The following is a 24,588-nucleotide window of genomic DNA, read 5'->3' on the forward strand; positions in this document are numbered from 1 at the left end:
TTGTTTGAGAAACGTTTTACACAATCGAATTGACACCGGAGCAGTTAGGGCGTAGAAGGGAGAATAAATACATTCCAAATAAGTAGTCTAGGATATCCTAGGAATAACCCTACTAGATCAATCAAAGAGAAAGTTTCATCACAATTCGCCCTATAGGCACAAAGAGAGAGACGTCTCCGGGACGGTCCTGGCAGCACCACAACAGTTATCTCCCTATTTTCTCTCTCATTTGGAAGAAACAATGCACCTGCAATGGCAATTCACAGAGTTGGAATTATGGCGAAATGGGCTTCAAAAATTAAACACGTTGGGATGTGATAAATATAACGGACAAGGAAAATCAGAGCGCGTGTGACCAAAACATATCATAGCTAGAGCCACGCGCTGAGAGCTATATTAGGTCACCGCATTGCTGCTTTGACTCTCAAAGCAACGGGAACGGGAAATAGCACGGAGCACGAGCACGGGCGCCCGGTTGCATTTGATTTAAGCCGCCGCATACCACAGCAGGGAGACCGTTCTGTTTCGTTCACTAAATTACTATCCATGGAAGAGCTATTTTTATTTTTTAACTACGACCTGCTTTTCAACTAATAACCGAGAAACCGTAGATAAAATAAGATGTTAAAGTGATTACCAAGGGTAAATAATAAACAATACCGGGCAAGCAAGGTTTCTTCCCCGAGCGCAGGTGGATCCAACGAAGTGGTGGAACAGGGTATTGAACGAGAACAGGAACTGCAGCGTACCACGATAACCTCGGGACTTCTAGCCTACTACTACTATATTCAAATAATAGGTCTAACTATTCATTCCTATATCTGCTTTTTGGGGGTCCATTGTGATGCTAAATTGTTTCACAACCTGGATGTGTATCAGAACATCATTATGATGGAAATAGAATAACCCAAGTGATGTTGCCACTGTAGAACGCATAACGCACTTGGACTAATAGGTGTGTAACTCTAATCAAATTATTGCTTTGTACGCTTCCCAAGCCTGCTTTAATTCAAATAATACCTAGTTATCTCTTATGTGGACCTATAATAGTGTTTAAAGGATGCCTGAAGCACTCGCCCCAGCCCAGGCGCTCTACATCGGCATGGAGGTGGTGATTGCCGTCTTTTCCGTCCTGGGTAATGTGATGGTGGTCTGGGCGGTGAAAATTAACAAATCGTTGAGAGACACAACATTCTGTTTCATCGTTTCTCTGGCCCTGGCGGATATCGCAGTGGGAGCCCTCGTCATCCCCTTGGCGATAACTATCAGCATCGGACTTCAAACTCACTTCTACAGCTGCCTAATGGTCGCGTGCACGGTGCTGGTACTGACGCAAAGTTCCATCCTGGCCCTCCTGGCCATTGCGATTGACCGCTATCTCAGGGTCAAGATTCCAACCAGGTAAACAAAAACAACTCATCATGTCTTATACCTCACTGACCAGTTAAACTCTAATTGAACAGGTGGATCAAATGCACTACTGATGATGGGGGGAAGGTGGTGTGGCTGGGAGGAGGAGGATGGGGGGAAGGTGGTGTGGCTGGGAGGAGGTGATGAAGAGGGTGTAATGATGATGAGGAGGAGGAGAACAAGAAGGTGTGGTGTGGCTGGGAGGAGGTGATGAAGAGGGTGTAATGATGATGAGGAGGAGGAGAACAAGAAGGTGTGGTGTGGCTGGGAGGAGGTGATGAAGAGGGTGTAATGATGATGCTGATGAGGAGGAGAACAAGAAGGTGTGGTGTGGGAGGAGGAGGTGATGAAGAGGGTGTAATGATGATGATGAGGAGGAGGAGAACAAGAAGGTGGGGTGTGGGAGGAGGAGGTGATGAAGAGGGTGTAATGATGATGAGGAGGAGGAGAACAAGAAGGTGTGGTGTGGGAGGAGGAGGTGATGAAGAGGGTGTAATGATGATGAGGAGGAGGAGAACAAGACGGTGTGGTGTGGGAGGAGGAGGTGATGAAGAGGGTGTAATGATGATGAGGAGGAGGAGAACAAGAAGGTGTGGTGTGGGAGGAGGAGGTGATGAAGAGGGTGTAATGATGATGAGGAGGAGGAGGAGGAGGAGGAGGAGGAGAACAAGAAGGTGGGGTGTGGGAGGAGGAGGTGATGAAGAGGGTGTAATGATGATGATGAGGAGGAGGAGGAGAACAAGAAGGTGTGGTGTGGGAGGAGGAGGTGATGAAGAGGGTGTAATGATGATGATGAGGAGGAGGAGAACAAGAAGGTGTGGTGTGGCTGGGAGGAGGTGATGAAGAGGGTGTAATGATGATGAGGAGGAGGAGAACAAGAAGGTGTGGTGTGGGAGGAGGAGGTGATGAAGAGGGTGTAATGATGATGCTGATGAGGAGGAGAACAAGAAGGTGGGGTGTGGGAGGAGGAGGTGATGAAGAGGGTGTAATGATGATGAGGAGGAGGAGAACAAGGTGTGGTGTGGGAGGAGGAGGTGATGAAGAGGGTGTAATGATGATGAGGAGGAGGAGAACAAGAAGGTGTGGTGTGGGAGGAGGAGGTGATGAAGAGGGTGTAATGATGATGAGGAGGAGGAGAACAAGAAGGTGTGGTGTGGGAGGAGGAGGTGATGAAGAGGGTGTAATGATGATGAGGAGGAGGAGGAGGAGGAGGAGGAGGAGGAGGAGGAGAACAAGAAGGTGGGGTGTGGGAGGAGGAGGTGATGAAGAGGGTGTAATGATGATGATGAGGAGGAGGTGGAGAAGAAGAAGCTGTGGAGAGGAGGAGGAGGTGATGAAGAGGGTGTAATGATGATGATGATGAGGAGGAGAACAAGAAGGTGTGGTGTGGGAGGAGGAGGTGATGAAGAGGGTGTAATGATGATGATGATGAGGAGGAGAACAAGAAGGTGTGGTGTGGGAGGAGGAGGTGATGAAGAGGGTGTAATTATGATAAGGAGGATGTGGAGAAGAAGAAGGTGTGGAGAGGAGGAGGAAGTGATGAAGAAGGTGTAACGATGATGAGGAAGATCTGATTACCAGGTGGTTGTCATGGTGGTCATCATAACACCTTTTGGATCCATGTCACTAGGATGCCCACATCCTCACGGCCAGGCCCCATGGAGAGGGAAGGTGTCTGACATTCTGTTATTAACATGACAGCACACACACACACACACACACACACACACACACACACACACACACACACACACACACACACACACACACACACACACACACACACACACACACACACACACACACAGCTTACCATAGCAGAGCAATAAAAGCAGCTCTAATTAGCTGTTATGTCCTCAGGAATGCAGTGAAGGAAGGATGAGAGACTAACAAGGCATCACTGTGAGGAGGAGTGGAGAAAATCACATCTCTGTTCTTCTCTGCTGTCAATGTGAGGAGGAGTGGAGAAAATCACATCTCTGTTCTTCTCTGCTGTCAATGTGAGGAGGAGTAGAGAAAATCACATCTCTGTTCCTCTCTGCTGTCAATGTGAGAAGGAGTAGAGAAAATCACATCTCTGTTCTTCTCTGCTGTCAATGTGAGGAGGAGTGGAGAAAATCACATCTCTGTTCTTCTCTGCTGTCAATGTGAGGAGGAGTGGAGAAAATCACATCTCTGTTCTTATCTGCTGTCAATGTGAGGAGGAGTGGAGAAAATCACATCTCTGTTCTTCTCTGCTGTCAATGTGAGGAGGAGTGGAGAAAATCACATCTCTGTTCTTCTCTGCTGTCAATGTGAGGAGGAGTGGAGAAAATCACATCTCTGTTCTTCTCTGCTGTCAATGTGAGGAGGAGTGGAGAAAATCACATCTCTGTTCTTCTCTGCTGACAATGTGAGGAGGAGTAGAGAAAATCACATCTCTGTTCTTCTCTGCTGACAATGTGAGGAGGAGTAGAGAAAATCACATCTCTGTTCTTCTCTGCTGCCAATGTGCTGCTTTTTGCTGTTCAGCTTACAGTACTTGACCATTTTCTAGGGAACTTATTCAGAGACATTAGAGGAGATACAACAGAGGAGACCATTGAGGTCAAAACACGTCAGCCTACTTAAATATTCAAAGAGCACCTATACATTTAAACATTAATTTGTTGTTTCCTTTTTTGGGGGGAGATGCCATCACCCTTTCTTTTTTTTTAAAGATGAGGATATATTGGTTTATTCTTTCAGTGGAATTGAGTGAGTCTGTGACAGTGACAGAGATTACATTTTTAGTAATGCATATTGAATGGAACAGCCTCTGGTGCTGTGTTGCATGTTCTAGTGCTGCCAAACTAGAGCTGCCATGTCCAGGGTGAAACAAAAGGCTTGGGGCTGTGCTGCTGAGAAGAAGCAGAGGGAGACTGAGGAGGAGAGAATGTGGGAGAAGAGAAGCCGAGTAGCAGAAGGGCGTTTTTCCATTCTCCATTTGTTGGAGAATATTCTTAGACAGTGATCGACTTGCTTTTAATCCTTTTTTAACGAAGTCACTTTGACTTGGGAGAGAGATTGTAAATGGTTCATTTGTCAAAAGAGAGAGAGAGAGATATAGAGAGGTTGTTGGGAATTTGTCATGCACTTGTCTTTTCCTGGCAGGGGTATAGCCGAATGTCATTATTGACTCTTTCATTTCCTTGTCTATTATTAAACCTTCTCAAGTTCTCAGTCAGCTCCTGTCATCACCTGTCATCACCTCCTTCACAACACTTTTACTACTTCTACAGAAAACAACACTTCAAATCAGGCAGTGTACTATAAGCTAGAATTGAACTTTTTCCAATTATAAAGCAATGAATAATTCCTTGATTATACAGTCGTTATTCTGTAATATTGGATTACAATTGAATTCTGGATCTTACGGGTATTTTTCTGCTGTTATAATCCATGGACATGCAGCCTAAGATGTTTTTGGGGACACCTTAGTCCTCTATAATGTCGGGATGTATGGGAGAGAGTCTCAGTCTTAAATCGTTTTCCACACACAGACTGTGCCTGTATTTAGTTTTCATCCTAGTGAGGGCCGAGAATCCACTCTCACATAGGTACGTAGTTGCAAAGGGCATCAGTGTTTTAACAGCGCGATGTGCCAAGGCAGGACACTCTGAGCGCAGCCCAATCCAGAAATCTGGCAGTGGCTTCTGATTAAATTACATTTTCACAGAACCGCTTGTTGCAATTTCGATGAGGCTAAGTGGACTTGAGACAGGGCATGAAAGGGATAACGAATCCAGTTGTTTGTGTCATCTGTTTCGGGAAAGTACCTGCGTAATTGCGCACCCAACTCACTCAGGTGCTTCGCTATATCACATTTGACATTGTCCGTAAGCTTTTCAACGTGACGGTGCCAAGTTGAAAATATGCAGCGGTTGTGAGATATGAACATGAGACTCACATGCTTTTGAAAATATAGATTGCTATTATTTTCTATGGGTATCATGATGAAGATAAGACCCTACGCCTGCTCCCTAACAAAGTGGAGTGAGGGTAGGAAAGAGATTGAACTTGGATTTAAAAAAGCATGGCCTCTGTTTGAAAACGTCCCTTTTCAGCGGTTCCACACGTTCCTGTGACGAAAGTTCCGTGGGAAAAATATTTGTTGTATTTTATTTTGTAATAGTCCATTTTATTCTTACTATAATATTCCTGTGTGTTGACTGTGATCGGGTAGTTGTTTCTTGTCTGTTTAATGAACAAAATAACCAACTACTGCTTTAATTTGGATGGCACAGCCAGGCTGCACAGATCCATAACATAGGCCTAATTAAACTCAAAACATGCTGTTCTGTTGTTTACAAAAATACATTTTTATTAGTCTTATAATGTTTCTCAGGACCTGTCTAAATGAATTAAGAATGGATTTCTTTTTAATGGTGTATCTCCTTAATGGATGATTTAAATAGACGCCCACCCACATCTACACACCACGACTACCACTCATCTCCGGCATGCTGGCATACATACCATAAATCCTTTGTGAACGTATAAGGTATTGGACCCTGCGATGTTCACAAAGCACTTGGTACACCAAAATGTCAGTCGGAACCAGTCCAGAACCGCTCAAAGTCCCCTAAATAGGGATAAGATTGAATTAAACAGCAAAACATTTTCTCAGTTCCATGGATACGTTTGTAGAATTGCAAGAAATTAGCAAAAAATAAAATGTGTCTACACTGCCAAGATGGGTTTCCCAAAAATGTTTTCTAAAATACAGTAGCGTCCACCACCTATGACCCTTTTTGATGCAGAAAAAACCCAGGATTACATCATATGATCGTCATCATCGTTGTCCTACATGAAAGACAGTATTACCCAATCCGACAACAGGTGGGTCTAATCTTGAATGCTGATTGGTTAAAACCACGTTCCAGCCGGTATCTATTCCACAAATTACCGGCAAAGGATGTTACATTGAAATGCCAATTTACTCTGTTCCATCAGACTGTGCAATCTACTGTCTCATCAGCCCAGCCAGGCAATTTAGAAACTTGATCTCCACTGTAAAAAGCATCCAGATATTTTCTCCCATTTTTTTTGTTAGACTAGCATTTGGTTTTGAACAACAGAGATTTTGTATTGACCTTGCTGTCTGTCTTGCCTACATTGGCAATACTGTTTCAATATTGAAATTCGATCTCCAGCTGTCTGATAGTAATGGACGAGACAGACAGTCTGGCAGCTTTTCTCAGCCAGTTTGCTGTCATTCCAAATTCAGTTTGAAGTGATTGTGTTAGCTGTGTTGTTGGCTAGCTCCTCTGAACAACAGTGTCCTGACGAGAGAGCACATTTTCTATGCCAGGAGAACCTGTGCCTCATTAGCTCAATGTTATGGATGTACCCCCCCCCCCTCAAAATCACTATAAAACAGATTAAACAAACACAAATGCAGCTACTTTGTTGTTATTCTGGCTGCACTGTTTGACGTGACTGTGTTAGCAAAGTTGGCTAGCAAGCAAGCAAGGGATAAGAACACTGCCAGACATCATGGTAACGGAACATTGAGAACCAACGACTGGATCACGTCCATAGATTTAGGAAAAAAAGCCTTAACGACTGGGTCGGGTCTCTGGCAAGCGAACCAATAGAACGAACGACCAGCCGGCTTGGGTAGCAACCCTAGATTTGTGTCGGGACGATATCTCGTGGAAGGATGAAATAGTATGAATGAATTCATCAACAAAACGTGTTTAATGAAAATATGTCAATCGTTATTTGAATATGTTGGTAATCCGTTGTATAAAAGTGATAATGTCCTCGAAGACGATATGTTGGCAAGGTTTGACTTCGTCTCGGGCCTAAACAACACGCGTGCCAATACATCCTCCAAACACCGGCTTCTCTGGCATTATCACTTAAACAATGCATCAATCTCAACCACACCTGGAAAATCTACCCAGGCCTATAGAGCTCAAAAGAGAGTAGCTGAAATGCCACTCCAACCACCTCTCACTATCTACATTATACTGTACCCACATGGACATAGTTATGCAAGAGGAAACAATACCCAGTGTGGATCATTTTGATAAGAAACAATCTGTATCGTTATTAAACCATCAGGTTGTTATGGGAACCATGTGCGTTATCTACACTAGACCGCGTGTGTGTGTGTGTGTGTGTGTGTGTGTGTGTGTGTGTGTGTGTGTGTGTGTGTGTGTGTGTGTGTGTGTGTGTGTGTGTGTGTGTGTGTGTGTGTGTGTGTGTGTGTGTGTGTGTGTGTGTGTGTGTGTGTGTGTGTGTGTGTGTGTGTGTGTGTCTTAATCACACACTAGACACTCCCTGGTTGCTGTTTGAGCTGCTATCAGTTTGTATCCATTAGTAGGGTTTCTTAGGAACAATACCTACTAGTGTTCAGTTCAAGGTCTTATCACTACACTTTTTTCATATCAAATCAATCGGCCAATTCATTTATTTTATTTATTGAACCTTTATTTAACTAGGCAAGTCAGTTAAGAACAAATTCTGATTTACAATGACGGCCTACCAAAAGGCAAAAGGCCTCCTGCGGGGACGGGGGCCTGGGATTAAAAAATAAATAAATAGCATATAAATATAGGACAAAACACACATCATGACAAGAGAGACAACACAACGCTACACAAAGAGAGACCTAGATAACAACATAGCAAGCCAGAAACACATGACAACACAGCATGGTAGCAACACAACCTGACAACAACATGGCAGCAGCACAAAACATGGTACAAACATTATTGGGCACAGACAACAGCACAAAGGGCAAGAAGGTAGAGACAACAATACATCACGCAAAGCAGCCACAACTGTCAGTAAGAGTGTCTATGATTGAGTCTTTGAATGAAGAGATTGAGTGTTTGTTGCAGTTTGAGTGTTTGTTGCAGCTCATTCCAGTCTCTAGGTGCAGCAAACTGAAAAGAGGAGCGACCCAGGGATGTGTGTGCTTTGGGGACCTTTAACAGAATGTTACTGGCAGAACGGGTGTTGTATGTGGAGGATGAGGCCTGCGGTAGATATCTCAGATAGGGGGGAGTGAGGCCTAAGATATCTCAGATAGGGGGGAGTGAGGCCTAAGATATCTCAGATAGGGGGGAGTGAGGCCTAAGATATCTCAGATAGGGGGGAGTGTGGCCTAAGATATCTCAGATAGGGGGGAGTGAGGCCTAAGATATCTCAGATAGGGGGGAGTGAGGCCTAAGATATCTCAGATAGGGGGGAGTGAGGCCTAAGATATCTCAGATAGGGGGGAGTGAGGCCTAAGAGGGTTTAATAAATAAGCATCTTGCGACAGATATACAGAGATGACCAATTTACAGAGGAGTATAGAGTGCAGTGATGTGTCCTATAAGGAGCATTGGTGGCAAATCCTATGGGCTAATGGTAAAGAACATCTAGCCGCTCGAGAGCACCCTTACCTGCTGATCTATAAATGATGTCTCCGTAATCTAGCATGGGTAGGATGGTCATCTGAATCAGAGTTAGTTTGGCAGCTGGGGTGGAAGAGGAGTGATTACGATAGAGGAAACCAAGTCTAGATTTAACTTTAGCCTGCATCTTTGATATGTGCTGAGAGAAGGACAGTGTACCGTCTAGCCATACTCCCAAATACTTGTAAGAGGTGACTACCTCAAGCTCTAAACCCTCAGAGGTAGTAGTCACACCTGTGGGAAGAGGGACAATTCTTCCCAAACCACATGACCTCGTTTTGGAGGTGTTCAGAACAAGGTTAAGGGTAGAGAAAGCTTGTTGGGCACTAAGAAAGCTTTGTTGTAGAGCATTTAACACAAAATCCGGGGAGGGGCCAGCTGAGTATAAGACTGTATCATTTGCATATAAATGGATGAGAGAGCTTCCTCCTGCCTGAGCTATGTTGTTGATGTAAATTGAGAAGAGCGTGGGGCCTAGTATCGAGCCTTGGGGTGCTCCCTTGGTGACAGGCAGGGGCTGAGACAGCAGATTTTTTGACTTTATACACTGCACTCTTTGAGAGAGGTAGTTAGCAAACCAGGCCAAAGACCTCTCAGAGACACCAATACTTCTTAGCCTGCCTAGAAGAATGGAATGGTCTACCGTATCAAAAGCTTTGGCCAAGTCAATAAAAATAGCAGCACAACTTTGCTTAGAATCGAGGGCAATGGCGACATCATTGTGGACCTTTAAGTTTGCAGCCCAACAGGGTGAAGCCCAACAGCATTCTGTTTAAAGCTAGAGCAGCATACATTATTTTCAGACATTTATATCTGAACTGATTTGTCCACCATACTCTGTACATTACATATACGTTACACATTAGCATTTTAGAAGAAAACAATAGAAGAGGTACAACAAGGCTAACAGTGCAGCCAATCAACATAGCCTGCAGCCATGGACATGGTAATGTGAGTCCCTGTCTGACTATCTTCATTTTTATCATTGCCCAGGCCATTAGCTCACCCCAACACACTGACACACAATATCTCTCTCTCTCTCTGTCTCTCTCTCTGTCTCTTAATCTCTCTCTCTCTCTCTCTGTCTCTGTCTCTTTCTCTCTGTCTCTTTCTCGCTTTCTCTTTCTCTTTCTTTCTTTCTCTCTCTCTGTCATTCTCTCTCTCTCTCCCTCTCTCTATCTCTCTCTGTCTCTTTCTCTGTCTCCTCTCTCAATTCAATTCAATTCAATTCAAGGGTCTTTATTGACATGGGAAACATGTGTTAACATTGCCAAAGCAAGTGAGGTAGATAATATATAAGTGAAATAACCAATAAAAATTAACAGTAAACATTACACATACAGAAGTTCCAAAAGAATAAAGACATTACAAATGTCATTTTATTATTGTATACAGTGTTGTAACGATGTACACGAGGGAAAATAAATAAGCAGAAATATGGGTTGTATTTACAATGGTGTGTGTTCTTCACTGGTTGCCCTTTTCATGTGGCAACAGGTCACAAATCTTGCTGCTGTGATGGCACACTGTGGAATTTCAACCAGTAGATATGGGAGTTTATCAAAATTGGGTTTGTTTTCGAATTCTTTGTGGATCTGTGTAATCTGAGGGAAATATGTGTCTCTAATATGGTCATACATTGGGCAGGAGGTTAGGAAGTGCAGCTCAGTTTCCACCTCATTTTGTGGGCAGTGTGCACATAGCATGTCTTCTCTTGAGAGCCATGTCTGCCTACGGTGGCCTTTCTCAATAGCAAGGTTATGCTCACTGAGTCTGTACATAGTCAAAGCTTTCCTTAAGTTTAGGTCAGTCACAGTGGTCAGGTATTCTGCCACTGTGTACTCTCTGCTTAGGGCCAAATAGCATTCTAGTTTGCTCTGTTTTTTTGTTAATTCTTTCCAATGTGTCAAGTAATTATCTTTTTGTTTCCTCATGATTTCGTTGGGTCTAATTGTGTTGCTGTCCTGGGGCTCTGTGGGGTGTGTTTGTGTTTGTGAACAGAGCCCCAGGACCAGCTTGCTTAGGGGACTCTTCTCCAGGTTCGTTTCTCTGTAGGTGACGGCTTTGTTATGGGAGGTTTGGGAATCGCTTCATTTTCAGTGGTTGTAGAATTTAACAGCTCTTTTCTGTGATAATTAGCGGGTATCGGCCTAATTTGGCTCTGCATGCATTATTTGGTGTTCTACGTTGTACACAGAGGATATTTTTGCAGAATTCTGCATGCAGAGTCTCTCTCTCTGTCTCTATCTCCCTCTTTCTCCCTCTCTCTCTCTCTCTCTCTCTCACTCTCTCACTCACACACCACCTCAGCATCCACAGTGTGTGTGTGTGTGTGTGTGTGTGTGTGTGTGTGTGTGTGTGTGTGTGTGTGTGTGTGTGTGTGTGTGTGTGTGTGTGTGTGTGTGTGTGTGTGTGAAGCTACACTGCCAGTTCTGCGGTCTTAATGAGACTGACAGAAGTCAATGTGATACCAATGAGCCTACTTTTTCTTAGCAGTCAGACATGGAAGCCAGCAACCGGGAAAAAGCGATCAGAAAAATCATGTCGGGAAGTGAGCTAGCAACTGGAGGGTTGCTGGTATCAAATCCTAGATGCTATTGCATGCTGTTGTGCCCTTGAGCAATGCACTTAACTTCCCACACCAACAGCCCCCCTGGTAGCTGTGGGGCAGCACCTTGCAACTCTCCAGGGAGGATGCGAGGGGGTTGAAACCAAAATTATTTTCAAATTGCTTAGTTCTGAACAGAACCATTATTATTATTTTTTCTGTTCCGACCTGCAAAATAAAGTTCTGAAACGGTTCGAAACAAAGAAAAGTACCGGTTTATATATTTCCTTTCTGTTTCTTTTTAAACATATGAAATTGTTTTTTACATTCTATTTAGCTCAACATGAATAAATCATTTCACCATTTCATGCAGTGCGGATAGAGCAGTTTGCTATAGAGTGGGCAATCTATAGCTCAGTGAGTTGTTTACATGCATGAAGGAAAGATGGTGCGAGATGCAACTGGAACTTTGCAGGTGGGGAGAGAGAGCGAGAGAGGGTGGAGGAGGAGGCTTGGCTTTAAGCGCTTGGTATTTTGCAGGTGGGGGGAGAGAGCGAGAGAGGGTGGAGGAGGAGGCTTGGCTTTAAGCGCTTGGTATTTTGCAGGTGGGGGAGAGAGCGAGAGAGGGTGGAGGAGGAGGCTTGGCTTTAAGCGCTTGGTATTTTGCAGGTGGGGGGAGAGAGCGAGAGAGGGTGGAGGAGGAGGCTTGGCTTTAAGCGCTTGGTATTTTGCAGGTGGGGAGAGAGAGCGAGAGAGGGTGGAGGAGGAGGCTTGGCTTTAAGCGCTTGGTATTTTGCAGGTGGGGGAGAGCGAGAGAGGGTGGAGGAGGAGGCTTGGCTTTAAGCGCTTGGTATTTTGCAGGTGGGGAGAGAGAGCGAGAGAGGGTGGAGGAGGAGGCTTGGCTTTAAGCGCTTGGTATTTTGCAGGTGGGGGAGAGAGCGAGAGAGGGTGGAGGAGGAGGCTTGGCTTTAAGCGCTTCGTATTTTGCAGGTGGGGGGAGAGAGCGAGAGAGGGTGGAGGAGGAGGCTTGGCTTTAAGCGCTTGGTATTTTGCAGGTGGGGAGAGAGAGCGAGAGAGGGTGGAGGAGGAGGCTTGGCTTTAAGCGCTTGGTATTTTGCAGGTGGGGAGAGAGAGCGAGAGAGGGTGGAGGAGGAGGCTTGGCTTTAAGCGCTTGGTATTTTGCAGGTGGGGAGAGTGAGCGAGAGAGGGTGGAGGAGGAGGCTTGGCTTTAAGCGCTTGGTATTTTGCAGGTGGAGAGAGAGAGAACGAGAGAGGGTGGAGGAGGAGGCTTGGCTTTAAGCGCTTGGTATTTTGCAGGTGGGGAGAGAGAGCGAGAGAGGGTGGAGGAGGAGGCTTGGCTTTAAGCGCTTGGTATTTTGCAGGTGGGGAGAGGGAGCGAGAGAGGGTGGAGGAGGAGGCTTGGCTTTAAGCGCTTGGTATTTTGCAGGTGGAGAGAGAGAGCGAGAGAGGGTGGAGGAGGAGGCTTGGCTTTAAGCGCTTCGTATTTTGCAGGTGGGGGAGAGAGCGAGAGAGGGTGGAGGAGGAGGCTTGGCTTTAAGCGCTTGGTATTTTGCAGGTGGGGAGAGAGAGCGAGAGAGGGTGGAGGAGGAGGCTTGGCTTTAAGCGCTTGGTATTTTGCAGGTGGGGAGAGAGAGCGAGAGAGGGTGGAGGAGGAGGCTTGGCTTTAAGCGCTTGGTATTTTGCAGGTGGGGAGAGTGAGCGAGAGAGGGTGGAGGAGGAGGCTTGGCTTTAAGCGCTTGGTATTTTGCAGGTGGAGAGAGAGAGAACGAGAGAGGGTGGAGGAGGAGGCTTGGCTTTAAGCGCTTGGTATTTTGCAGGTGGGGAGAGAGAGCGAGAGAGGGTGGAGGAGGAGGCTTGGCTTTAAGCGCTTGGTATTTTGCAGGTGGGGAGAGGGAGCGAGAGAGGGTGGAGGAGGAGGCTTGGCTTTAAGCGCTTGGTATTTTGCAGGTGGAGAGAGAGAGAGCGAGAGAGGGTGGAGGAGGAGGCTTGGCTTTAAGCGCTTGGTATTTTGCAGGTGGAGAGAGAGAGAGAGCGAGAGAGGGTGGAGGAGGAGGCTTGGCTTTAAGCGCTTGGTATTTTGCAGGTGGGGAGAGAGAGCGAGAGAGGGTGGAGGAGGAGGCTTGGCTTTAAGCGCTTGGTATTTTGCAGGTGGGGAGAGAGAGCGAGAGAGGGTGGAGGAGGAGGCTTGGCTTTAAGCCCTTGGTATTTTGCAGGTGGGGGGAGAGAGCGAGAGAGGGTGGAGGAGGAGGCTTGGCTTTAAGCGCTTGGTATTTTGCAGGTGGGGAGAGAGAGCGAGAGAGGGTGGAGGAGGAGGCTTGGCTTTAAGCGCTTGGTATTTTGCAGGTGGGGAGAGAGAGCGAGAGAGGGTGGAGGAGGAGGCTTGGCTTTAAGCGCTTGGTATTTTGCAGGTGGGGGAGAGAGCGAGAGAGGGTGGAGGAGGAGGCTTGGCTTTAAGCGCTTGGTATTTTGCAGGTGGGGAGAGAGAGCGAGAGAGGGTGGAGGAGGAGGCTTGGCTTTAAGCGCTTGGTATTTTGCAGGTGGGGAGAGTGAGCGAGAGAGGGTGGAGGAGGAGGCTTGGCTTTAAGCGCTTGGTATTTTGCAGGTGGGGGGAAAGAGCGAGAGAGGGTGGAGGAGGAGGCTTGGCTTTAAGCGCTTGGTATTTTGCAGGTGGGGAGAGAGCGAGAGAGGGTGGAGGAGGAGGCTTGGCTTTAAGCGCTTGGTATTTTGCAGGTGGGGAGAGTGAGCGAGAGAGGGTGGAGGAGGAGGCTTGGCTTTAAGCGCTTGGTATTTTGCAGGTGGAGAGAGAGAGAACGAGAGAGGGTGGAGGAGGAGGCTTGGCTTTAAGCGCTTGGTATTTTGCAGGTGGGGAGAGAGAGCGAGAGAGGGTGGAGGAGGAGGCTTGGCTTTAAGCGCTTGGTATTTTGCAGGTGGGGAGAGGGAGCGAGAGAGGGTGGAGGAGGAGGCTTGGCTTTAAGCGCTTGGTATTTTGCAGGTGGAGAGAGAGAGAGCGAGAGAGGGTGGAGGAGGAGGCTTGGCTTTAAGCGCTTGGTATTTTGCAGGTGGGGAGAGAGAGCGAGAGTGGGTGGAGGAGGAGGCTTGGCTTTAAGCGCTTGTTATTTTGCAGGTGGAGAGAGAGAGAGAGCGAGAGAGGGTGGAGGAGGTGGCTTGGCTTTAAGCGCTTGGTATTTTGCAGGTGGAGAGAGAGAGAGCGAGAGAGGGTGGAGGAGGAGGCTTGGCTTTAAGCGCTTGGTATTTTGCAGGTGGGGAGAGAGAGCGAGAGATGGTGGAGGAGGAGGCTTGGCTTTAAGCGCTTGGTATTTTGCAGGTGGGGAGAGAGAGCGAGACAGGGTGGAGGAGGAGGCTTGGCTTTAAGCGCTTGGTATTTTGCAGGTGGGGGGAGAGAGCGAGAGAGGGTGGAGGAGGAGGCTTGGCTTTAAGCGCTTGGTATTTTGCAGGTGGGGAGAGAGAGCGAGAGAGGGTGGAGGAGGAGGCTTGGCTTTAAGCGCTTGGTATTTTGCAGGTGGGGAGAGAGCGAGAGAGGGTGGAGGAGGAGGCTTGGCTTTAAGCGCTTGGTATTTTGCAGGTGGGGGAGAGAGCGAGAGAGGGTGGAGGAGGAGGCTTGGCTTTAAGCGCTTGGTATTTTGCAGGTGGGGAGAGAGAGCGAGAGAGGGTGGAGGAGGAGGCTTGGCTTTAAGCGCTTGGTATTTTGCAGGTGGGGAGAGAGAGCGAGAGAGGGTGGAGGAGGAGGCTTGGCTTTAAGCGCTTGGTATTTTGCAGGTGGGGAGAGAGAGCGAGAGAGGGTGGAGGAGGAGGCTTGGCTTTAAGCGCTTGGTATTTTGCAGGTGGGGAGAGAGAGCGAGAGAGGGTGGAGGAGGAGGCTTGGCTTTAAGCGCTTGGTATTTTGCAGGTGGGGGAGAGAGCGAGAGAGGGTGGAGGAGGAGGCTTGGCTTTAAGCGCTTGGTATTTTGCAGGTGGGGAGAGAGAGCGAGAGAGGGTGGAGGAGGAGGCTTGGCTTTAAGCGCTTGGTATTTTGCAGGTGGGGAGAGAGCGAGAGAGGGTGGAGGAGGAGGCTTGGCTTTAAGCGCTTGGTATTTTGCAGGTGGGGAGAGAGAGCGAGAGAGGGTGGAGGAGGAGGCTTGGCTTTAAGCGCTTGGTATTTTGCAGGTGGGGAGAGTGAGCGAGAGAGGGTGGAGGAGGAGGCTTGGCTTTAAGCGCTTGGTATTTTGCAGGTGGAGAGAGAGAGAACGAGAGAGGGTGGAGGAGGAGGCTTGGCTTTAAGCGCTTGGTATTTTGCAGGTGGGGAGAGAGAGCGAGAGAGGGTGGAGGAGGAGGCTTGGCTTTAAGCGCTTGGTATTTTGCAGGTGGGGAGAGGGAGCGAGAGAGGGTGGAGGAGGAGGCTTGGCTTTAAGCGCTTGGTATTTTGCAGGTGGAGAGAGAGAGCGAGAGAGGGTGGAGGAGGAGGCTTGGCTTTAAGCGCTTGGTATTTTGCAGGTGGGGAGAGAGAGCGAGAGTGGGTGGAGGAGGAGGCTTGGCTTTAAGCGCTTGGTATTTTGCAGGTGGAGAGAGAGAGAGCGAGAGAGGGTGGAGGAGGAGGCTTGGCTTTAAGCGCTTGGTATTTTGCAGGTGGGGAGAGAGAGCGAGAGCGGGTGGAGGAGGAGGCTTGGCTTTAAGCGCTTGGTATTTTGCAGGTGGGGAGAGTGAGCGAGAGAGGGTGGAGGAGGAGGCTTGGCTTTAAGCGCTTGGTATTTTGCAGGTGGGGAGAGAGAGCGAGAGAGGGTGGAGGAGGAGGCTTGGCTTTAAGCGCTTGGTATTTTGCAGGTGGGGAGAGGGAGCGAGAGTGGGTGGAGGAGGAGGCTTGGCTTTAAGCGCTTGGTATTTTGCAGGTGGGGAGAGAGAGCGAGAGTGGGTGGAGGAGGAGGCTTGGCTTTAAGCGCTTGGTATTTTGCAGGTGGGGAGAGAGAGCGAGAGAGGGTGGAGGAGGTGGCTTGGCTTTAAGCGCTTGGTATTTTGTGATGGCGTGTATTATCTGAATTAGACTCACTGAATTATACCTATGGAGGAGTGGCTTCTATGGAGGAACTTAGAATGTCTTTAAACTTCAGAGCTGGCATAACGTTGGACCAGAGAAGCTAGCTAGCTAACAACCTTGTGCAGAGCAGTACCAGAATTAAAAACACGTCTTACCTTTTTGTAGTTAATAAATCAAATGTGAAATGTGAAAACTGAGTTGGCTAAGGTGTATGCTAAGGTGTACGTAAACTTCCGACTTCAACTGTACTTACTGACAAAGATGTTCAGCTGTCAGGCAGACTCTGGAAGAAGATTCTGATTGACAGAGGGAGGGCTTTGAATAGGCACTTTGTTACATTTGTTTGTGGAACAGAATATTTTTTGCCTGGAACATAAAACAACGTTATTAAACAGTTCTGTTCCAGAACGGTATTGTTCACTTTCGTTCCTGGTTGTGATTATGTTCCTTGAAAAATGCCATTATTTTCCAGTTTTCAGTTCTGTTCCCTGAACTGGTACCAACCCCTGGTATGTATGTACAGTATGTGTGTGTGTGTGTGTGTGTGTGTGTGTGTGTGTGTGTGTGTGTGTGTGTGTGTGTGTGTGTGTGTGTGTTATATGTGTGTATACATGCAGCATGTGTGTGTATGTACGTATGTGTGTCTTTCAGAGGGGTTGTGTTAAAAGCGAACCTTGTGTGCAATCGACCAATAAAGGTATCTTAAGCTATTGTGTTGCCTACTGAATGAAGAATCACTGCAGTCTGTCTCTGTTCAGCGCACAGTTTGGAGGTTACATTAGTACTGTACTGCATGAGGATATTGAGAGGTAGTCAGTTTGGAGGTTACATTAGTACTGTACTGCATGAGGATATTGAGAGGTAGTCAGTTTGGAGGTTACATTAGTACTGTACTGCATGAGGATATTGAGAGGTAGTCAGTTTGGAGGTTACATTAGTACTGTACTGCATGAGGATATTGAGAGGTAGTCAATTTGGAGGTTACATTAGTACTGTACTGCATGAGGATATTGAGAGGTAGTCAATTTGGAGGTTACATTAGTACTGTACTGCATGAGGATATTGAGAAGTAGTCAGTTTGGAGGTTACATTAGTACTGTACTGCATGAGGATATTGAGAGGTAGTCAGTTTTTAGAAACCATGAATCACCGTCATTGCTTCAAATGAAAAAAAAAAAATTCTCCTGGAACGCAGTGCTGGGAGGGATGGGAGGAGGGAGGGAGGGAGGGGTGGAGGGAGGGGTATTATGTTAGAGGTGACTAACTCCTTGTGTTACGGTAGAGGTGACTAACTCCTTGTGTTACGGTAGAGGAGACTAACTCCTTGTGTTACGGTATAGGTGACTAACTCCTTGTGTTACGGTATAGGTGACTAACTCCTTGTGTTACGGTAGAGGTGACTAACTCCTTGTGTTACGGTAGAGGAGACTAACTCCTTGTGTTACGGTATAGGTGACTAACTCCTTGTGTTACGGTAGAGGAGACTAACTCCTTGTGTTACGGTAGAGGAGACTAACTCCTTGTGTTACGGTATAGGTGACTAACTCCTTGTGTTACGGTAGAGGTGACTAACTCCTTGTGTTACGGTAGAGGTGACTAACTCCTTGTGTTATGGTATAGGAGACTAACTCCTTGTGTTACGGTATAGGTGACTAACTCCTTGTGTTACGGTAGAGGAGACTAACTCCTTGTGTTACGGTATAGGTGACTAACTCCTTGTGTTACAGTAGAGGTGACTAACTCCTTGTGTTATGGTATAGGAGACTAACTCCTTGTGTTACGGTAGAGGAGACTAACTCCTTGTGTTACGGTATAGGTGACTAACTCCTTGTGTTACGGTAGAGGTGACTAACTCCTTGTATTACGGTAGAGGTGACTAACTCCTTGTGTTACGGTATAGGTGACAAACTCCTTGTGTTACGGTATAGGAGGCTAACTCCTTGTGTTACAGTAGAGGTGACTAACTCCTTGTGTTACAGTATAGGATACTAACTCCTTGTGTTATGGTATAGGTGACTAACTCCTTGTGTTATGGTATAGGAGACTAACTCCCTGTGTTACAGTATAGGTGACAAACTCCTTGTGTTACAGTATAGGAGACTAACTCCTTGTGTTATGGTATAGGAGACTAACTCCTTGTGTTATGGTATAGGAGACTAACTCCTTGTGTTACGGTATAGGAGACTAACTCCTTGTGTTACAGTATAGGAGACTAACTCCTTGTGTTACGGTAGAGGTGACTAACTCCTTGTATTACGGTAGAGGTGACTAACTCCTTGTGTTATGGTATAGGTGACTAACTCCTTGTGTTATGGTAGAGGAGACTAACTCCTTGTGCTACGGTATAGGTGACTAACTCCTTGTGTTACGGTAGAGGTGACTAACTCCTTGTGTTATGGTATAGGAGACTAACTCCTTGTATTATGGTATAGGTGACTAACTCCTTGTATTACGGTAGAGGAGACTAACTCCTTGTGTTACGGTATAGGAGACTAACTCCTTGTGTTACGGTATAGGTGACTATCTCCTTGTGTTACGGTAGAGGTGACTAACTCCTTGTGTTATGGTATAGGAGACTAACTCCTTGTGTTACGGTATAGGTGACTAACTCCTTGTGTTACGGTAGAGATGACTAACTCCTTGTGTTATGGTATAGGAGACTAACTCCTTGTGTTACGGTAGAGGAGACTAACTCCTTGTGTTACGGTAGAGGTGACTAACTCCTTGTGCTACGGTATAGGAGACTAACTCTTTGTGTTACGGTAGAGGAGACAAACTCCTTGTGTTACGGTAGAGGAGACTAACTCCTTGTGTTACGGTATAGGTGACTAACTCCTTGTGTTACAGTATAGGAGACTAACTCCTTGTGTTACAGTAGAGGAGACTAACTCCCTAACCGCCTGGTTTCTCTCTGTCTCTACAGCTACAAGCGTGTGGTGACAAAGCAGCGAGCGGCCGTGGCGGTGGTGGTGTGTTGGACTGTGGCCTTCATCGTGGGCTTGACCCCCATGCTGGGCTGGAACAACCTCTGGAGGTAGGTAGCTATGTATTTTAAATTAGTTTTGTGTTGTTTGTTAATTGCAGTTTGACATTGGTTGTGTCCGAAATAGTTTACTTTTGAACAGGGCCCATTAGTAATAAGAATTGTCTAATAGTTCAGCGCTTCTTATTCTGCTATTGATACTGTGTATCTATAATATACTCAATTAGAAGTACATAACCCCCCTCCATCCATCCCTGCAGGCTGCAGCAGAACGGTTCTCTGAACGAGGATCTCATCATCACCTGTCAGTTTGAGAACGTAATCAGCATGGACTACATGGTCTACTTCAACTTCTTCGGCTGGGTATTATAACATCTCTCTATACGTAGTATATCAGCTGGGTATTATAACATCTCTCTATATGTAGTATATCAGCTGGGTATTATAACATCTCTCTTTATGTAGTATATCAGCTGGGTATTATAACATCTCTCTATACGTAGTATATCAGCTGGGTATTATAACATCTCTCTTTACGTAGTATATCAGCTGGGTATTATAACATCTCTCTTTATATCAGTAGTATATCAGCTGGGTATTATAACATCTCTCTATACGTAGTATATCAGCTGGGTATTATAACATCTCTCTTTATGTAGTATATCAGCTGGGTATTATAACATCTCTCTATACGTAGTATATCAGCTGGGTATTATAACATCTCTCTATACGTAGTATATCAGCTGGGTATTATAACATCTCTCTATACGTAGTATATCAGCTGGGTATTATAACATCTCTCTATACGTAGTATATCAGCTGGGTATTATAACATCTCTCTTTATGTAGTATATCAGCTGGGTATTATAACATATAACATCTCTCTTTATGTAGTATATCAGCTGGGTATTATAACATCTCTCTATACGTAGTATATCAGCTGGGTATTATAACATCTCTCTATATGTAGTATATCAGCTGGGTATTATAACATCTCTCTATACGTAGTATATCAGCTGAGTATTATAACATCTCTCTATACGTAGTATATCAGCTGGGTATTATAACATCTCTCTTTATGTAGTATATCAGCTGGGTATTATAACATCTCTCTATACGTAGTATATCAGCTGGGTATTATAACATCTCTCTATACGTAGTATATCAGCTGGGTATTATAACATCTCTCTATACGTAGTATATCAGCTGGGTATTATAACATCTCTCTATATATGTAGTATATCAGCTGGGTATTATAACATCTCTCTATATGTAGTATATCAGCTGGGTATTATAACATCTCTCTATACGTAGTATATCAGCTGGGTATTATAACATCTCTCTATACGTAGTATATCAGCTGGGTATTATAACATCTCTCTTTATGTAGTATATCAGCTGGGTATTATAACATCTCTCTATACGTAGTATATCAGCTGGGTATTATAACATCTCTCTTTATGTAGTATATCAGCTGGGTATTATAACATCTCTCTATATATGTAGTATATCAGCTGGGTATTATAACATCTCTCTATATGTAGTATATCAGCTGGGTATTATAACATCTCTCTATACGTAGTATATCAGCTGGGTATATATCAGCTGGGTATTATAACATCTCTCTATACGTAGTATATCAGCTGGGTATTATAACATCTCTCTTTATGTAGTATATCAGCTGGGTATTATAACATCTCTCTATAGTATATCAGTAGTAGTATATCAGCTGGGTATTATAACATCTCTCTTTATGTAGTATATCAGCTGGGTATTATAACATCTAGTCTTTTATAACATCTCTCTTTATGTAGTATATCAGCTGGGTATTATAACATCTCTCTATACGTAGTGTATCAGCTGGGTATTATAACATCTCTCTATACGTAGTATATCAGCTGGGTATTATAACATCTCTCTTTATGTAGTATATCAGCTGGGTATTATAACATCTCTCTATACGTAGTATATCAGCTGGGTATTATAACATCTCTCTATACGTAGTATATCAGCTGGGTATTATAACATCTCTCTTTATGTAGTATATCAGCTGGGTATTATAACATCTCTCTTTATGTATATGTTCATAAGAATGGAAGTCAGGGCGTCTGATGTTGTTTGTTGAACTTCACAGAAAGCATATATAATTTGTTGTTAAGTAGTTGTGTATCTCAACTAGTGCATGGGGTAAAACATGGTACTGGAGTTAACCAGGACCGAATTATGTTTCCACTACAGGTGCTGCCTCCTTTACTCCTCATGCTGGTCATTTACACAGAGATCTTCTACATGATCCACAAGCAGCTCAACAAGAAGGTGAGGTGACCAGCCCTCCTTCTTCCATCTATGTAGCCTGGCCCCACATCTGTTTGTACTATCTCGCCAAACATGACAACTCTATAAAGAGTTGGCAAGAGCAGAATCAGCTAGCACCTACACTACCATCTACAGCAGTAGGAACAGACTAGCACCTAAACTACCATCTACAGCAGTAGGAACAGACTAGCACCTAAACTACCATCTACAGCAGTAGGAACAGACTAGCACCTTCACTACCATCTACAGCAGTAGGAACAGACTAGCACCTAAACTATCATCTACAGCAGTAGGAACAGACTAGCACCTACACTACCATCTACAGCAGTAGGAACAGACTAGCACCTAAACTACCATCTACAGCAGTAGGATCAGACTAGCACCTACAATACCATCTACAGCAGTAGGAACAGACTAGCACCTAAACTACCATCTACAGCAGTAGGAACAGACTAGCACCTACACTACCATCTACAGCAGTAGGAACAGACTAGCACCTAAACTACCATCTACAGCAGTAGGATCAGACTAGCACCTACAATACCATCTACAGCAGTAGGAACAGACTGGCACCTACATTACCATCTATAACAGACTGGCACCTAAACTACCATCTATAACAGACTGGCACCTAAACTACCATCTATAACAGACTGGCACCTACATTACCATCTACAACAGACTGGCACCTACATTACCATCTATAACAGACTGGCACCTACATTACCATCTATAACAGACTGACACCTACATTACCATCTACAACAGACTGGCACCTACATTACCATCTATAACAGACTGGCACCTAAACTACCATCTATAACAGACTAGCACCTACATTACCATCTACAGCAGTAGGAATTATTTCCCTGAGTATCTGGGTAAAATACCTATCGTAATGATTATTAATTTATAATAACAAGAATACTAAATCAAGATAATATTTCTTCTTACAGGCTTGCACCATCAGCCACACCGACCCCAACAAGTACTACGACAAGGAACTCAAACTGGCCAAGTCGCTGGCCCTGGTCCTCTTCCTGTTCGCCATCAGCTGGCTTCCCCTCCACATCATCAACTGCATCACGTTGTTCTGTCCGACCTGCGACAAACCCCTGTTCCTGATCTACATCGCCATATTGCTCACGCACGGCAACTCAGCCGTCAACCCCATCGTCTACGCCTTCCGCATCAAGAAGTTCCGCGACGCTTTCCTGAAGATCTGGAAGCAGTACTTCTGTTGTAAGGACGTGCCCGCCATCTTGAACCAGCCTAGTGAGAAGGACAGGAAGGAGAACGAGAACCAGAATGGGAACGGGAATCCTAATCCGATCGGGGACTCACCGCCAGCTCCTTCGCCATCACAAGAAGGGCAGCAGCTTCCACTAGAGCAGATGGTTAACCACCAGCTGCCACAGAAGCCGCCGATGGAACACAACAATATCTAACTATCCCCGGAAGAACGGGAGTTTCTACATTGCCGTGTTTCAGAAACCTTTGAGTTCCTATGTTTTTTTTGGAGATGACTAGAGGTTGTTTGACAGGAGTCAGAGGCATCCTGATAGTAGTCGTTTCCCGAATGTGAGGCAACCAATGGAGGAGGAGTGTGAGAAACATTCCAGCAGTTTACTTTTTGTACCTTGCACCTGCACCTGGATGTGACTGGATGTTTGTGTATACTACTTTGAAAGGAGTGTGACATGGTACCCTACTGAATGGAAGGATTCTGGAGACGTGTTAGGCGACTTGCAGCTTAAGGATCCATCTTACAGACTGTGAAATCTAATTTTAACATTCGTGTGGAGGTGGGGGGTGAAGAAAAAAAACTAAACATTGAAAATGAGTATTAGGGTTTATACGGTAAAAAAACTGAGAATTAGTATTAGGGTTTATACAGTAAAAAAAGTGTAATCAAAAACGTGCAATAATGTAAGTCTATTTGATAATGAGACTGAGACATCTTAGTAGCTAACTGAACTGAAGGCACTAAGCTTTAACTGACAGTTAACAGAACACTGACAGTTGACCTTTTTAGCGTTGTGAAATTAGAGAGGAACTGACAGTTGGTAGGATCCTCATTCCAAAAAAGTGCAAAATTGAGCACTGATGGTGAGGTATAATCAGTGTCAGATTATCAAACGTTATAACACTGAATAAACATGTGGCTTAAAAGAGTTCCAGATGTTGCAAGGTTAATGTTCCTGCTGTTTATTAAACTGTACTGATTTAAGCTAACAAAGGCTTTATATGAATGTAGTGATGTAAATTTGAATTAAATGTAGCTACGGTGGCAGCTGTGAATGAACGCTCACTTCTTGATTCAGGGTCTTAAGGCACAAGAAGCACAGTGGAGGAACGAGTGGAGGTCTCTTCTCCTCTCCTCTCTACACATCTCCTCTCCTCTCCTCTCTACACCTCTCCCCTCTAAATCTCTCCTCTCCCCTCTAAATCTCTCTTCTCCCCTCTACGCCTCTCCTCTCCTCCCTACACCTCTCCTCTCCTCTCCGCTCCCCTCTACACCTCTCCACCCCCCCTACACCCCTCCTCTCCCCTCTACTTCTCTCCCCTCCTCTCTTCTCTTCTCTCTACACCTCACCTCTCCCATTTACACCTCTCACCTCTCCTCTCCCGTCGACTCTCCTCTCCCCTCTACACCTTTCCTCTCCCCTCGACACCTCTCCTCTCCCCTCTACACCTCTCATCTCCCTTCTACACCTCTCCTCTCCCCTCTACACCTCTCCTCTACCTCTCCTCTCCACCTCTCCCTCTACTCCTCTCCTCTCCCCTCTACACCTCTCCTATCCACCTCTCCTCTCCTCTCTACACCCTCTCCTCTCCCTCTACCTCT

At 45.6% G+C, this 24,588-nt stretch overlaps 1 protein-coding gene across 1 annotated transcript; it reads left to right on the forward strand.

The window, feature by feature from the left end:
- The first annotated feature begins 441 nt into the window (after nucleotides 1–441).
- adora1b (adenosine A1 receptor b) lies at nucleotides 442–24,028 on the forward strand. The gene is made up of 5 exons (XM_065020052.1): nucleotides 442–1,401; nucleotides 19,365–19,475; nucleotides 19,685–19,787; nucleotides 21,663–21,740; nucleotides 22,697–24,028. The coding sequence occupies exons 1-5, from the start codon at nucleotides 1,061–1,063 to the stop codon at nucleotides 23,186–23,188; spliced, it is 1,125 nt and encodes a 374-aa protein (XP_064876124.1). The 5' UTR covers nucleotides 442–1,060; the 3' UTR covers nucleotides 23,189–24,028.
- The last annotated feature ends 560 nt before the right edge of the window (nucleotides 24,029–24,588 follow it).

Source organism: Oncorhynchus nerka, linkage group LG7 (assembly GCF_034236695.1).
Source record: "Oncorhynchus nerka isolate Pitt River linkage group LG7, Oner_Uvic_2.0, whole genome shotgun sequence".
Classification (NCBI taxonomy): Eukaryota; Metazoa; Chordata; class Actinopteri; order Salmoniformes; family Salmonidae; genus Oncorhynchus; species Oncorhynchus nerka.

Coding starts and splice junctions, on each gene's coding strand:
- adora1b (XM_065020052.1), top strand. CDS start 1,061: ATGCCTGAAGCACTCGCCCCAGCCCAGGCGCTCTACATCGGCATGGAG. Junction 1,402..19,364: donor AGGGTCAAGATTCCAACCAG/GTAAACAAAAAC, acceptor CTGTCTCTACAG/CTACAAGCGTGTGGTGACAA. Junction 21,741..22,696: donor ACAAGCAGCTCAACAAGAAG/GTGAGGTGACCA, acceptor TTCTTCTTACAG/GCTTGCACCATCAGCCACAC.